The sequence below is a fragment of the Neofelis nebulosa genome, chromosome 3 (genome assembly GCF_028018385.1).
Source record: "Neofelis nebulosa isolate mNeoNeb1 chromosome 3, mNeoNeb1.pri, whole genome shotgun sequence".
NCBI lineage: Eukaryota > Metazoa > Chordata > Mammalia > Carnivora > Felidae > Neofelis > Neofelis nebulosa.
The window spans coordinates 114,736,168-114,752,811 of record NC_080784.1 but is presented as its reverse complement, the minus strand read 5'-3'; the positions used below and the strand labels follow the sequence as shown (position 1 = coordinate 114,752,811).

The 16,644-nt window shown below is 37.7% G+C and overlaps 1 protein-coding gene across 7 annotated transcripts in view; it reads left to right on the top strand.

Moving 5' to 3' along the window:
• The window catches only part of EGF (epidermal growth factor), a 95,854-nt gene that overhangs the window by 47,568 nt on the left and 31,642 nt on the right, over nt 1-16,644 (top strand). For all 7 annotated transcript variants that reach the window (XM_058721663.1, XM_058721662.1, XM_058721660.1 and 4 more), the window contains exons 7-14: nt 213-335; nt 1,371-1,493; nt 2,379-2,504; nt 3,561-3,697; nt 6,237-6,385; nt 10,792-10,896; nt 12,383-12,606; nt 16,244-16,411. In XM_058721663.1, coding sequence (XP_058577646.1) covers nt 213-335; nt 1,371-1,493; nt 2,379-2,504; nt 3,561-3,697; nt 6,237-6,385; nt 10,792-10,896; nt 12,383-12,606; nt 16,244-16,411 — 1,155 coding nt within the window. The remainder of the gene's footprint in view (nt 1-212; nt 336-1,370; nt 1,494-2,378; nt 2,505-3,560; nt 3,698-6,236; nt 6,386-10,791; nt 10,897-12,382; nt 12,607-16,243; nt 16,412-16,644) is intronic.

The window sequence follows — 16,644 nt, the reverse complement described above, 5'->3', positions numbered from 1 at the left end:
AGCGTCTGACTTCTGCTCAGGTTATGATCTCACAGTTTGTGTGTTCGAGCCCCCCATCAGGCTCTGTGCTGATGGCTCAGAGCCTGGAGCCTGCTTTAGATTCTGTTTCTCCCTCTCTCTCTGCCCCTCCCCCGATCATTCTCTGTCTCTCTCTCAAAAATGAATCAACATTAAAAAAAAATAACCATCTGATTACCGTTGTCGTTGTATAGATGTCAATGAATGTGCCTTTTGGAATCATGGCTGTACTCTTGGGTGTGAAAACATTCCTGGATCTTATTATTGCACATGCCCTGTAGGATTTATTCTGCTTCCTGATGGGAAACGGTGTCATCGTAAGTATTTATTGCATTATTTTCTTTCATTTTCAGTGATGTTTCTAAGGTGGCTATGAACTGGGTTGGTAGGCCTTGATCAGCAGTATGCATCGGAATTACCTTGATAAGTTATTATGTACATGAGTGACTGGACTCTACTCAGGCCTATTAAATCAAAATAAGGTTGGGAAGCAACTATATAAATTTCTCTCTCTATATATATTTATTTCTTTTTCCATATTTATTGTATATCTCTGAAGGGTAAGTATATAAAAAACATAATCATAATACATTATTACATCTACAACGCTAGCTGTAATTCTCTGCTATCATCTAATCTCCAGTTAGTTTTTATGTATAATCACAATAGCATTGTTGTACCTGAGAATATTAGCAATAATTCCCTAAGAACCTCAAATGTCTAGACAGTGTTCAAATTTTCTTACAAAGTTTTTTTCAAACAGTTGATTTGTTTGAATAACCATCCAGACAAGAGCTGTTAGTTTTCCAGATGAACTTGCAAATGATTTGGCTGAGTTCCATTTAAAAAAATTCGGAATAGGGGCACCTGAGTGACTCAGTTAAGCTTCTGACTTCAGCTCAGGTCAGGATCTCATGGTTCATGGGTTCGAACTCCGCTCTGTGCTGACGGGTCAGAGTCTGAAAACTGCTTTGGATTCTGTGTCTCCCTCTCTCTCTCTGCCCCTCCCCTGCTCATGCTCTATCTCTGTCTTTCTCTCAAAAATAAAAACATTAAAAAAAATAAAATATTTTGGGATATTGATGACTAATAACTTTGAAAATATTATTTGACATAAAAGAAACTTAGAGGAAGCTAAATTCACTTTCTAAAATGATAGATCTTTCTTTAATTTTTTTAGATTTGAAATTTTTCTTTATTTTTACAACTTCCTTACCAAAGTAGTTCATAAATGTCTGGTTTTGATTTAACTTTCTCTTTTTAGCATAACATTTTTTTATTATCAGCTGATTTTGCTAAATTTCTACAAATCTGGCTTAACAGTAATCTTGACCTTATGCTTCATTGATTAGAATTAATTTCCTGTCCAAGCAATACATCTAAATGTAGCCATGACTGTGTTCTGACATCAGATGGTCCCATATGTTTCTGTCCTGAAGGCTCAGTGCTTGAGACAGATGGAAAAACATGCAGTGGTAAGTTTATTTACTTTTTGTTTGTTTGAAAACATTAATTTTCTTAGTGACACCTAAAAATTGATCTTATTGATAAAGGAGAATAGATTTTTCAACATTACACATAGAAAGATACTTATGCAACGAAGTACCATATAGGTTTATATCAGGTTTTGGTTTGTGTGTTTTTTTTGTTTTTAGACAGCATAGTGTAGTGGTTATGAGCAAGGGCTTTCAAGTTAGACAGCTATGCAGTAGCATTACATTACTAGCAGGCTTACTTTGGACTAGTTACTTGTTCCCCCCTTGTTCTCATTTTTCTCATCTGTAGAAGTTAATCATACATGCCTCCTGTATTTGTGGCCAGCATTGAACAAGACGATGGATGCAGAGTTCTTAGTCTATTCCTTGCAGCTAATAAATATCTTTCTACTTTGATCTTCATAGAGACTAAAGCATTACAGAGGGCTGGATGTAACTTAAAATTAGCATAAGAGTTATGTGTAGCTTTTTTTTAAATAAAGCAAAAGAAATCAGGAGGCCAAAAATACATGGAGAAAAAATATATTACTCACCAGCAAGAGTTAGACTAGCTGTCAAACTCATCAAAAGATATTTCTTTTTGCAGCCGCTGGCAGTGCTCTTGTTTTCAAGCTCAGTGACAGAACAGAGGACAAGGGCTGTTGGGATGTGAAGGGTTAACATTCAAGCTATTGGGTTATAGGAAAATGGAATGTGGTGACATTTTGTTCTTAGGGTCTGAAGAATAAACTTGTTTGCAGCAGTATAAATGATGATGGAGATAGATTTAAAAACTAATATATACTTGGCTTTTTCAATATTTTGATGAAAAATTGTTATATTTTTGAATGGCATAGCATCATCAGCAAGCGATTGTTTTTATAGGCTGTTCATCACCCGATAATGGTGGATGTAGCCAACTCTGCCTCCCTCTTAGCCCAGTGTCCTGGGAATGTGGTTGCTTTCCTGGGTATGACCTACAACTGGACAAAAAAAGTTGTGCAGCATCAGGTTAGTACTGTGGATGTTTGAACGTGTGTCTCTGCAAAAAGATTATGTGAAAACATTTTATTTAGAAAGATGGAGAGTTAAATCGCTTTTGGCTTCTGAGTAGAAAGTCTGAGTTTTTATTTTTGGAAATGGAACACAAAATCACATTGTAAATATAAATAGGAATCACATAAATAATAATCATTTTGAGGAATATTTCTAAGTCAGTTAGCACTCAGCAAATATTTACCATAACATCAAGCATGGGATGCCAGTATATGTGAAAGTCATGACCGGAATAATCTTTAGAGATGTTTAATAAATATTTGTTGATTGATTTGATTTTCATCTCTGCAGTGAATGTAGCCATCATAAGACTTTGACAAATTCTGTCCTTTTTATGTCAAGATTTAATATGTAGTTGTATGCTTGAACAATTTTTTCATCTTCTGACATTGTATCTCTTGTGTCCCTCAGCAGCTTTAGAAATCCTAGGTTTATACGAAATTAATGTCATCTCTCCCAAAGTTCATTATGCCTGTGATCTGGGATCACATAATGATGAGCTTACAGAGTTTTGCCTTAGACCTCAATACTCTTAGCTTCTCAGGGCCTTAGTGAATATAGTGTAATCTGAGCTCTGAAAATTATCAGGGGTCTTGTTATTAACTCAAATAACCATGCCTCCTTTTCAGAAGTGCCCAGGCCAGATAAGTGTATTTATTTGGACATGAATTTATTTGGACATGAATCTGCTAATATTAATATGTTTCCATATGTGTGAATCAAGGAGATTGTGGCACTAAGACTTGCGTCTTCTAGTTCTGGTGTTCACTATTTGATGCTGGCTCTTTTGACAAGTAATTTGCACTTTAAAAGCTGGCACCTAGACAGAGGGGAATCTGGTAAAATGTTGCCTCATACAAGAAATCGTCTTGCCTGTCTTAACCTACACTGGTGGAAAATTACGAAGACGAGAACTGCAGAAAGCGGGTACAATGAAAAGGAAGAGTCAGAAGTGTTTTCTGGGTTCCAAGGCATATTTTAAACAGAGCCATACTTGAATCTGGTTGACAGGACCACAGCCATTTTTGCTGTTTGCCAATTCTCAAGATATTCGACATGTGCGTTTTGATGGAACAGATTATGGATCCCTGCTCAGCCAGCAAATGGGAATGGTTTTTGCCCTTGATCACGACCCTGTGGAAAATAAGGTATGGTTTTGTCGCCTGAACAGATGTGGCTGTGCTTTAAGGACAGAGTAGAGGATTTTATCCTAACAGATGACCTGAGCTACTTGAAAATCCTCTGCTAAGCTCAGAATGATTAGGCACAGAGAAATGTAGGAACATCGTTTGGCAAATTTTAAGGGTGTTCCTGTTCTCATAACACTGCCTTGGTCCTTATTGTGATTCAGCCATTTTATTGGGAATGATTGGGCAGAATCTTAAATTTAGTTTCATCTTTGGAGGTGAGGATGGGAGGTTAGCAGAGTGCCATACACATAGGAAGACTGCCATAAATAGGTTTTTAGTTATTTACTGATAGGGGAAGGAGTGGGTGGGGGTGGGACATTGGAAGTATGGGTTAGTAATCTGCATTTAATATAAGTTCTTGAAAGATGGAATTCAATGACCTCTTAATCATGGCAATCAGAAACACAGATTTTATGACTCACGTGGGAATGACAGTCTTACAACATTGTTTATATAATAGTCAATTTTACATGAAGTTTTAAAAACTTCTGTATTATCACCTGAATCAACTGACCATTTGATCTTTAATTTCTGGTCATATTTGTGCTAGGTTACAGTGTGCTTGAAATGATATGTTACACTGTCTTGTGGAGGTTAATCACCCAATAATTATAAATTTACATAGCACTTAATTAATCATTTAATTATTACTAGACAGTGCATTAATTCCTAGAATTTTAAACTTTGTATTTTTGTTTCTTCCTGATTTGAAGGAAGCAGTCTGGTAAATGGTCAAAAGAGGCAGAGGGAAGCAAATCAACTCTTTGTTTAATTGCTATGGATTGATAGCCAAATAGAACTATATTTGCAAATAGAAGTTTTGTACTTAAACACTAGCAAAAAATCCTTCTCTCTTTTCCTTGAACTGAATTTAGATAATTCCATGGAAGAATTATATTAACAGAAAGAAATAATTAATAGAAACAATCAGTTCAAGATTCATTTATTACCAAACTAGTTTTTTTTCCTACACAGTCAGCGTTCTTTATAAGGTGAATAAAGAGACCTAGAATGAACTTGCAGTCATGTGGCTAGTTTTCATTTCTCTGGTCCAGTTCTCATTTTCTTGCTTTTTAAACCGTGGTCCTTGGGCCAGCAGTATCAATGTCACCTAGAGCTTGTTAGAAGTGCAGATTCCCAGGCTCCACCCTGACTCCTGAATCAGAATCTGTATTTTAACAAGATTTCCGGGCGATTCATGTGCGCATTTGAGTTTGAGGAGAAGAGCTCTAGGTTAGTGTTGTTTAATATGAGAAGTACCCATTTTTGTGTTATGGAATAGAACCTTTTCTATTTTATCTAATGATAGCTCATTAGATAATGAATGTTTATGAACATTCTCATCATTGATTACAGGTTTATGTGCATATATGTACTCACAGCTAAAATTCCACACATGCTATCATTAAATTGTCATCTGACTCATGGTTAATACTCTCACAAAATTCTGGTACCTGTTTGCTAGTCTGCATAGTAGACTGAAAAAGAGCTTTGCACCTGCAAGGTATGTTCTGTTAAACAAGGTGGATTAATTAAAATGAAATTAAATGTGGTTAGAGATGAAAGAAACTTTGGCAAATATCTAGTATAACTTTGTCATTTTTACAGTTGAGAAAATTGAGGTGAAATGACTTGGGCAGCACAATTAAATAAATAAGGGCCAAACCAGGAAAGGAACCTGTGTTTCCTGACTTGTAGTGAAATGCAGTGCAGTGGACTGAGCAGTAGAAGACACAGCCCAGCTTGTAGCTGCCACTAAACTGCTTGCTCATCACTGTTCACTTTCAGGCTATAGAAGCCATTAGAATTCAAGTATAATGGCTTTGTTATTAACCAATGATCAAAGATTAATAAACTACCAAGTAGCAATAGAAATATGTGTCAAGCACAGGTCTAAGGAGTTATATATATATATGTCAGTGATATATCAGTGATATATATATCACATATAGACTCTTGGTTTCCTCATTGATTAAGTGGGGATAATGATAACAAATGCATTCACTGATATATATATCTATATATATATCTGTGATATCTATCTATCTATATATATATATAGATATCTGTGATATATATATCTGTGATATATATATCTGTGATATCTATATATATATCTGTGATATCTATATATATCTGTGATATATATATCAGTGAATGCATTGAATATATATATAATTGAATATATATATATACACACGCACACACACATATATATATATGTATATATATATATATATATATATATATATATATATATATATATCAGTGAATGCATTTGGTATCATTATCCCCATTTAACCAATGAGGAAACCAAGAGTCTAAGACATCTGGGAAGCAGTAGAGGTGGAATTCAGTTGCTGGTGTGTCTATCTCCAAAGTCAAGCTCTTAATGATTACACTGTATGATCTGAAGGTTACCAACTCCATTTGTATATATTCCACATTAATTTTTTAAAAGCAAATCAGAGAGAAATGCCTGTGTTCTTTTTTGTAGATATATTTTGCCCATACAGCCCTGAAGTGGATAGAGAGAGCTAATATGGATGGTTCTCAGCGAGAAAGGCTTATTGAGGAAGCAGTAGATGTGCCAGAAGGTCTTGCCATAGACTGGATTGACCGTAAATTCTACTGGACAGACAGAGGGTACGCTTCCACCTTCAGTTTTAAGCCACGTGGGATGGGAGTGATGGCATAGATAATACCGCGGACCTCATCCTCCACTTTGTATTCAAGAAATTGTTGCTGGGCACTTGGCTGGGACTGGAGGAAAGATGCTCCTAATGCTGTCCATATTCCCTCCACTCCCCCACACCAACAAGCAGGATGTTCCTCCTTTCATCAAGATTAGATCTGTATCCAAGGGAGAATTGTGTGGACCAAGGAAGTAGCATGTGTTTTCACACTTCAGGCTGTGGTAATCAGAGAAATGCAAAGCCTGTCTGAATGCAATCAACAAGCATCCTTTGAGCACCTGCTATGGATACAGCCCTGTCCTGGGTATTGTGGGAAATGCAAAGGAGCGTGAAGAGCTGTCCATCTTTGTGGTCAGCTTACAATTTAGCCAGGGAGCTAAGGCACATGTACACAGGCAAAACCAGTACAAATGCTTGGTCTACTTATCAGTACAAGAGATGTATAAATAAGGCCATACATAAATAAATGCCAAATGAGGGGTGTACACATTCAGAGCGAGTGATGGAAGGGGCTTCAGGGATTGACTAGCCAAACCCCCTCATTTTATAGACTAGGATCCACACGCTGGCTCCTTGTTAATAAGCATGAAGGAGGGAGCAGGGCTTTACGTGGGAGTTGTGAGGAGAGTCCTCATGAGATTGGAGAGATGGTCTACTTTCCCTTATGTGGGAAAGAACAGGACTAGAGAGAAATTGTGATATTTCTGCCCTCTGGGCACACTGCTCTTGGGTCTGCAGGAAGGGCAGCTGCATTTGGTGTGTGTGTGGCCTGTGTGAGCCTCCCAGAATGGTGTGGGGTGGGGGGAGGAGGGTGAAGGATGGGGGAGAGGGATGGGTGAAGGGGCTGTTTCTCTTATGTGTGCTCATGAGAGCCCAGTCCTTACTTCTGAGATAGGTAGCTAACCAGAGAGTACAGGCAGCTGTCACAGGACGGTTTTGGAAATGCTCTGTGCTCTAGGATGTTTTCTCAGAGTAACTTAAAGTAATGAAATGTAATGGTAGACAACCTGAACATCTGGTACCTACACAACTGTGTTAAAGCAAAAGAAGATAGAATTAATTAGGATATCACCTCTATGAAATCAGTGGTCCCAACACAGAACTCCTTCCAAGTTCCAGGGAACAGGTTTATATGCTTGGGGGTAGGTTTTCTATGTTCCAGAAAATCTTCTTTGGTCTAGATAATTCATGGGAAACAAATGGTGTTCTAAAAATTAGCCAGACGTATGGTGTGCTGTACAGTTATCAATAATATGGTACTTTTATATCCAGGGCAAGTATATTTTCATTCATTCATTCATTCATTCATTCGCTTAAACGTTTCTTTCTTTATTTTTTGGATATTTATTTATTGAATCACTAAAGTGCATCAGACACTGTGCTAGGAGCTTTATATCGATGACACTATTGAAAAAGTAAGTTTTCTTGTCCCCAATTTAAAGATTAAAACATTGAGAATTAAAGAGGTAAAATAACTTTCCCGATGGCAAGCAGCCAGCAAGAAGTAGATCTGGAATTTCAGTTGTGGTAATGATAAAAATCATAATAACAGCCTCCTCTGTGTTGAACCTACTTGAAAGGACGTTTTAAAATGTCAGCTGTGCATAATAACAGAGCTTGTACACGGCTGTTCTCAGAAGGGTAAGCGTTGATCAGGACAGCAGATGTCAGGCGCTCTTGGCCTCTCTGAGCATGCCGGGTCTCCTCATATTTCCCACATGTGCATGGCACCTTTAATTTTAACAGTGTTTGATTAATAGCCCCGTGGTACCTACAACAAGGCAATGCCTTCAGGAGATCGTCACACACCTCCGTGTCCTGGAGAATCCAGACCTCAAATTTCCTAGTTCATTGAGTTCTGTAATAACAAGCCCTTCTAAGTCCTCTTCCCTCTAACGGCAGCTGTTACAAGAAAACCTTTAATTTGTCTGGAAATGAGAGGTTTATAGTTTGAAAACCTTGATATTAGCTAGAAATTGGATTCAAATAACTGAGATTCCAAGTTCATGATATTAGATTATATGGGAACTTTTAACCAATTAAAAGAACCAGAGTGGATGCTTACAGTTTATATTGGCTTAGGAAAAGACAGATTCAAATTATCATCTAAACATAGGCAGGAAGCTAATTGATCATTCCACTGGTAATGCTATTATTTAGCATTAAGGAATCCTAATTCTTGAAGTCAAATGCCCAGTAAAAAATGCATCAGGAAGGTAAAAATAACATGTTTGCTCTTTCTTCTGAGGTAAAAAAAAAAAACAAAAAAAAAACTACCATGAGGTATAAATCGCTCTTCCACGGTTCTGGATGGACAATCCTGTCAGGAAATAGGGTGGGTTTTGGAGGATCCCAGTGGCATTGAGACCCGTTAGATAATGGATAAAAAGAGAGAGATGCTCCACTAGATAAAGGGTCATGCTCGAACTCCTTTGCACCCAAATGTCCGTGCTTGTCTTTACTTTCTCATTACCAACACCAGAGTTAGAGATTTGCTTTCTGGCTGAATCAAATAGAAGTACATTATTGGGCGAACCCCTTAGGGAGCTTTGAAAGTAAATTGCAGGAGACCTGCCTAAGACAGATCCAGGGTCAGGAGCTTATGTCCGTCTTGATTCTCATCATTTCACTCCTGCTCAAAATAGTAAGAATTTAGAGATGATGTACCAGTGAGATCAGAACTGACAGTTTTATCTCCCCTGGTCACAAGGAAGTGGCCTCAGAATTCCTTCCCTCCCACCAAGGGACAGGCTCAGTGACAGTTGTGATTGAGTGAATTTGACACATTGAGTTCAAAAATACCTTCCACCCAGCAGTACCTTTCTGACAATCACTTCATCTGGGAATAGAATTATCTTTTAAAAGTGGCCCTGGAGTACACATCAGATTATCAGGGTCTTGAGTTGGTAGTTTGCAAAGTGTACTTGACCAGCACATGCCCTGAGCCAGTTTTAGTTCTGCCTCTCTCCTTCACATAACCTGCAAGGGGGAATATATGAAGCCCCTTCCCAACCGAGTGGCTAGAAAGTGCGCTCAAATAAACCACACAGAGATCTCCTTCGTGTTTAGCAGAACAAGGAAGAGAAAATAGTTCTTCCCTGTGTTTCTGGGTAGGCCTGTTTCATGCAGACATTGTCCACAAGAACAAGAGCTAGGCCTTTCCAGATGTTTGTTGAATGAATTAAAGATAATTATACTTTTCTAGTTTGCAGTAGGGAAAAGGCTGAGCAGACAGCATGTGGTGGGGAAGGGTGGTTCTTCTTGTCCCCTCTGCCTGTGGTCCTGCCTGCTCCTGGATGCTGCTGGGAAGCCCAGGTTAGTACACAGGGTGAAAGTGTGCTGCAATAAGGTGTCTGCCCTGAGTCTGGCGACTGCATTCTTTACATTCTCTGTACTATAATTCTCCCTCTCCTGCTGAACTCTAAGCTCCATGCGAACAAAGACAAGGTTTTGTTTACTATTGTCTCCAATGCTTAGGCCAATCCCTGACACACGGTAAGTGCTCAGTATTTATTTGACAATAAAGGTTTGTTTAAAAAATAAATGGAAAAATGAGAAGACAAGGATTTTTCTCCCCTGCCAGATTCCAAAGGTTATTATTTTTTTTAATGTAAAGAATACCAAATAATATTTCAGTACTCCCATTTGTCTTAGTATCATATGGAAGAAAATTAAGTCAACATTACTCTCTCCATGCTGTCCTTGTGCTGGCTGTCTCTGTGGCCCTTTGAGGCCTACTCTCTTTCCTGTGATCTGTGACCTGTCCTCTGGCTTTCATTGGGTTCAGCAGGAGCTGGCAGGCTGTGAAGAAAAGGGGTTGGTGGTATTTACATCCCTGGCTTTGTCCCTGCCAGCCTCCTGACACAGTCCCTCTTACCTTATCCTTTCACCGTGTATTTTAATTGCATGGGATAAATAATGGGATGCTATTTAAAAGACTGTAAGAAAAGTAGAATTCATGGGTGTATGTCCTGTGTGTGTGTGTGTGTGTGTGTGTGTGTGTGCATGCACATGTGATGGAGGTAGTTTAGAATGCCTATTTTTGCATTTCAGTAAGTAACAGAGAAAAGGAGTATTTTTATTTAGAAAGTAAAGTTGATGTAGGGGTGCATGAGTGGCTCAGTTGGTTAAGCGTCCGACTCTTGATTTTGGCTCAGGTTGTGATCATGTGGTTTGTGGATTTGAGCCCCCGGGTCGGACTCTGCACTGACAATGTGGAGCCGCTTCTGATTCTCTCTCTCCTTCTCTCTCTGCCCCTTCCCCACTCACGCTCACTTTCTCCCAAAATAAACAAACAAACTTAAAAAAAAAAGTAAAGTTGATGTAACAAGTTCCTTTTTATCACATACGTTTTAGGAAATCTCTCATTGAAGGGAGTGATTTAAATGGAAAGCATCGTGAAATAATCATCAAGGAGGAGGTCTCTCAGCCACGAGGAATTGCTGTCCATCCGATGGCCAAGTAAGCATTTGTAAAAACAAGACACTTTCCCATAGAAGTCATAAGACAGTTCATGTTTGATATACTAGTGTCCAAAATTTGTCTTAAGACCTCAGGTGTTCAGTGGAATCAGAAATCAAGAAAATCCATGAAATTTGTTCAAATTTTCAGAAATGATATAGTTAGCATGACTTCCTCATCCTTTTAATGTCTTTTGACTTTCTATTCTTACATACAAACTTCATTATTCAGATAACCTTCATTTTTTTTTAACATTTATTTATTTTTGAGACAGAGAGAGAGAGAGCATGAACAGGGGAGGGTCAGAGAAAGAGGGAGACACAGAATCTGAAACAGGCTCCAGGCTCTGAGCTGTCAGCACAGAGCCCGACGTGGGACTTGAACCCACGGACCGCGAGATCATGACCTGAGCCGAAGTCGGACGCTTAACCGACTGAGCCACCCAGGGGCCCCAAGATAACCTTCATTTTAAGCAAATTTAATTTTTTTTAAAAAAAGGAGTGGGCTGTAATTCATTAATCAATTAGACACAAGCCCATTTAAGTACTTTCTTTAAAAATCTACATTATTGATTTCCCAAGTGAAGGATAGTATTTAGATTGCATGGCTTATGAATTCTATTTAGAAAAATTATAACATGAGTTCAAATGATAGGTTATTCCTAGATTTAGACATGTGGAAATAGAAATTCTGAAAGATTAGAAGACTATATTGTTAATTGTGAATTAGCAACATATTGGTGACAGATGTTGGTTAGGGTTTAGAGAATTAAGGAGAATAATGGATTCCTTCCTACTTGTTAAAACAGAAGGATTAAAGACTAACCCTATTTTGTTTCTAATGAAAGTTTTACAGTGGTCTATGGGAAACAATATACTGGCAATAATTGATAATTGATTTGGAGCCAGCCATATGATTAAAAAAGTGGGACTATAACCATCTCCAACCTAACCAGTATAAAAGGCAATGAACCATATGACAAAAAGTGTGCCTCAGCATCTGATTTATGGAAGTTAAAACTGACCAAGTTAACTGAGTACATTGTATAAAATTAGGTAACAGATAAATATGCTATTCCCTTTATGTTGTAATTTAACATATATAGTTTTATATATGCATGGCAGAGGGACAGGCTAACAAGGTTTTATTTATTGCCTTTTGCAGCATGAAACACTAATTTAAGAATATGCTCTTGAACACACTTTCAATTAGAAATATAGTAAAATTTTTCAAACTAATAATTTCTTCTTTATCCAATGACCTAAACCTTAATTCAGCATTTCCTGTCCAAGATGCTCTACATGGAAAGATAATTTTTGCTATTGAGAATTATTTGTCTAATGTTCACTGCTATACTCTCTATGTTCCTTAGTGTACCACTTCAGCTTTCTATTTAAAGTGATTTACATTGACATTTTCAGTGATGAAAGAATGAAAGATTTTTTTTCATGCAAATTTTATTTGTTGTATGCTTTCTTGATTAAAGGCGATTATTCTGGACTGATATGGGGATTAATCCACGAATTGAAAGTTCTTCCCTTCAAGGCATTGGCCGACGGGTTATAGCTAGTTCTGATCTGGTCTGGCCCAGTGGAATAACGATTGATTACTTAACTGACAAATTGTATTGGTGTGATGCCAAGCAGTCTGTAATCGAAATGGCCAATCTGGATGGTTCAAAACGCCAAAGACTTGCCCAGAACGATGTAGGTGAGGTTTTGGGATGGGTGATTTCTTAATCTTGTGTGAAACACAAAATGGGTTTGGGGTGCCTGGGTGGCTCAGTCCTTTGAGTGTCTGACTCTTGATTTTGGCTCAGGCCGTGATCCCAGGGTCGTGAGATGGAGCCCTGCGTTGGGCTCCAATCTAAGTGGAGCCTGCTTAAGATTCTCTTTCTCCTTCTTCTTCTCTCCCCTGCTTTCTCTCTCTCTCTCTCTCTTTCTCTCTCTTTCTCTCTCTCTCTCAAATAAAAACAAACAAACCCCACAAAATATGTTTACACACACACTCACCCCTAGGTGCCCTCCTCCTTCAGCCATATGATAAAAAAGGCATGGAGACAGACTGACAGACTTCTTGGGAGATTCCTGAGCTACAAAGATTACCTTCATATTGGAATACAGGATAAAATGTAGTGATGTATAATCATTTCCCTTTGCCAAGATTTCCCCCAAATCAGAAGGGAAATATTAAAAATTTTAAGATCTCTTAAGAATAAGAACTTGGTTTGTTGTCATTTCTTGTTTTAGACAATGTCATTTGTACAACTGTGATAGTATCACCTTTAGACATTAATGAATAAACATTTATATGCAAAGGATAATAAATATAGTTTCCAGATTTTGCATGGAGTGTTGTATATATTCATAAATATATTTAAAATGCTGTAGTCTATGCTAAATGTTGAAAGAGAAATACTGAATGTACCAGGAGCCATTGCATGTTCTTAAGCAGCAAGTGTATATGATAAGACTGGTACCTCAGCATAACCACTTAAGGAACAGTATTAGGGTTGGATTGAAATCCGAGGGAAGGAAATTAGTCAGGAGGCTACAGCAGTTGTCCGGTCAAGAGCTGATGAAAGCCTCGGATAGAACATTGCCATGTCAAAGTGGAGTGGAGGACTAGAGTATTTTAAAAATCATTGTGAATGCAAACCTGAGAGGATTTGGTAACAGACTGAATATTAAAATGAGAGCCAGGGAGATACTGAATATGCTTTGGAGATTTGGAAACTGGTCGGTTGAGAAGATGTAAAAATATGGTCTCTTTTATGAAGAATCTAACTAATAATCTGTATAAGGTATTGTTTTGTCCATTCTTTTTGATTTAGAGGAAATGAATTTCTAGATTTGTATTATACAGTAAAGAGATCATGATAAGTATAGTTGAACATTTTATATACTTACAAGATTCTTTAAAAATTAAAGGTACACTTTACAATAAGTTAAAAACTTATGTATGACCATAAACTATTTATCCATGCACTTAACAGTTATTTATTGAATCATTTGATGGAAGTGGACATACGGTAGAGAGTAAAACGAATATGGTTCCTGTGAAGTCATAGAGTCTAGTTGGGGGGGGGGCGTATATTATTTAAAAAATACATCACCCAAATAAATGGGAAATTATAGCTTTGCTATATGAAAGTAAAAAAGAATTTGAAAATTCCTATCCAGAATGTAAAGATACCATATGCTAAACCAAACGCATAACAGATATTTTGTGAATGATTTCTATTGCTGCTTTAATCTAATGACTATACAACTTCTTATTAAAAGCTATTATCAAATATTTGATATGAAAATATCTAAATGACCATTTCCATCATTACAGTGCCATCTACTGGTATATAAGTGGTAACTTCTCAGCTGCTTAGCTCAGTATATTTAATGTAAAGATTGAAGGAATTCGTTCTGAATTTAACATTCAACTGTGGCTCTTCTATTAAAAAAATAAGGAAGGGGAGTCTGGGTGGCTCAGTCGGTTGAGCATCCAACTCTTGAATTCAGCTCTGGTGGTGATCTCACAGTTTCATAAGTTCAAGCCCCACGTTGGGCTCTGTGCTGACAGTGGAGTCTTCTTGAGTTCTCCCTCTTTCTCTACCCCTCCCCTGCACATACTCTCTCTCAAAATAAATAAATAAACTTTTTTAAAAAATAAAGAGGACTATGTCTAGTGTGAGGTATTTGTTCAAAAAAACCATAGCTAATTCTCATCAACTATACTTCAATATTAAAATTAAGAAAAGTGAATTTTTTCAAAAAGATTAAGAAAACATAGCTAATTCTGACACATGCTACATGTATGAACCCTGGGGACATTATGGTGAGTGAAATAAGCCAGTCACAAAAGACAAATACTGTATGATTGTATCTATTTGAGGTCTCTAGAATAGTCACATTCATAGAAGGAGAAAGTAGAATGGTGTTTTTCCAGGGACTAAGGAGAATGGGAAATGGGAAGTTGTTGTTTAATGGATATAGAGTTTCAGTTTTGCAAGATAAAAAAGTTCTGGAAATCGGCTGCACAACAAAGTGAATGTACGTAACACTACTGAAATGTGCACTTAGGTTAAGATGATATATTTTATGTTAGATTTTTTTTACCATAACAAAGAAACCTTATAGCTATATAAAAGAATTTCCTTGATGGACTTATAGCTTTAATTGGGGACAAAGAACTAGAAACTAAAATACATCTTAAAGGCCCTGGTCAATAATGATGGATGGAGACTCATGGTCACCAGGACAAGTCATTTGAGTCTGCTGCCAGAAGAGGGAGACATTTATTCTAATCCATTACATCCATTGCTTATTTGCAAAAACAAAACAAAACAAAACAAAAACAAAAACAAACAAGCAAACAAACAAAAATTGTCCCAGAAAATGTGACTGGACATGATTAAAGCTTCCCAATTTGGGGCTCCCTAGCTTAGCCTCTAACCACTTGAGATAGTGTATTACAACGTTTCTTTGCTTACTATAAATACTTGAATATCTTATCAGTTCCAGGAGCATGGCGAGGTGGTTTAATTGAGGTGGGGTCAGGGAACCCACTTAGGGGTTGATAGGAGCCATGAAAATGGAGGTAGTAGATAATAAATGACTTTTAAAAACTTTGGCTAAGAAGGGAAAGAAAAAGACAAAAAGATGCTAGAGGGGCCAAGGAGATGAGGATATTAATCGGCTAAGGGAAGGAAGCTAGTAGAGTGAAGAGAGTAAAGATGTAAAAGAAAGAGATAATTGACAGACAAATTTCAAGAGAAGGCAGGAAGAAAGAGACTAAGAGCACAGGTCATTGGACTAATATGGCATAACAAGAGATATAGGAAAGGAGGTAAGAGTCCAATGCAGCAAAATGTGTTGTTGGAAATGGGAATTTAAGGAGACAGCTATTCAATTACCTCAAATTGTTAAAGATCGTTGCAGCAACCTATGACATTAGTACTTATTACTGCCATTCAAAAGACAAGGAACCTAATGCAAAGAGAGGTAAAAATCACTTTCTGAAGCTTAGTCTGTAGTGTCAGAATCACCAAACATGGAAACATTCCCATCCTGGTCTTCTTCTTGATATTCTGTCAATCAACCCACATTCTCCCACTCCCCATATGTTGTGCAACAATGCTAGGACTTCCCAGCGCTGGGCTCACATTGTAAGATGATGTTTGCTCATCATGTGGGTTCTTCTTGATGCAGGTGTAGTAGTGGCGTGTATCTTGCTTAGCAGCTATATTAAAGGAATGATTTGGTGTAGGAGTTGTGTATGTTGTAAGCCTTGTCCTTTTAAAAACAATCATGACAAAGACAAGATGTATGTAATGGATTTAAACTGCTTCCAGGTCACCCTTTTGCTATAGCTGTGTTTGAGGATCACGTGTGGTTCTCTGATTGGACTATGCCATCGGTAATAAGGGTGAACAAGAGGACTGGCAAAAATAGGGTACGTCTCCGAGGCAGCATGCTGAAGCCTTCATCACTGGTTGTAGTTCATCCATTGGCCAAACCAGGTACACTGGACATGTTACACAGTCTTTCTTTGGCTGGAATCTGCAACTATTTTAATTGTTTGATGGGAGAAGAGGAGGGGGATTCTCACTAATTCGGGTAGATGTTAAGATTTTGTAAGATGTGGAAGCACCTGGGTTGCTCAGTTGGTTGAGTGACTTTAGCTCAGGTCATGATCTCACAGTTTGTGGGTTCGAGCCCTGCATCAGGCTCACTGCTGTCATCTCAGAGCCTG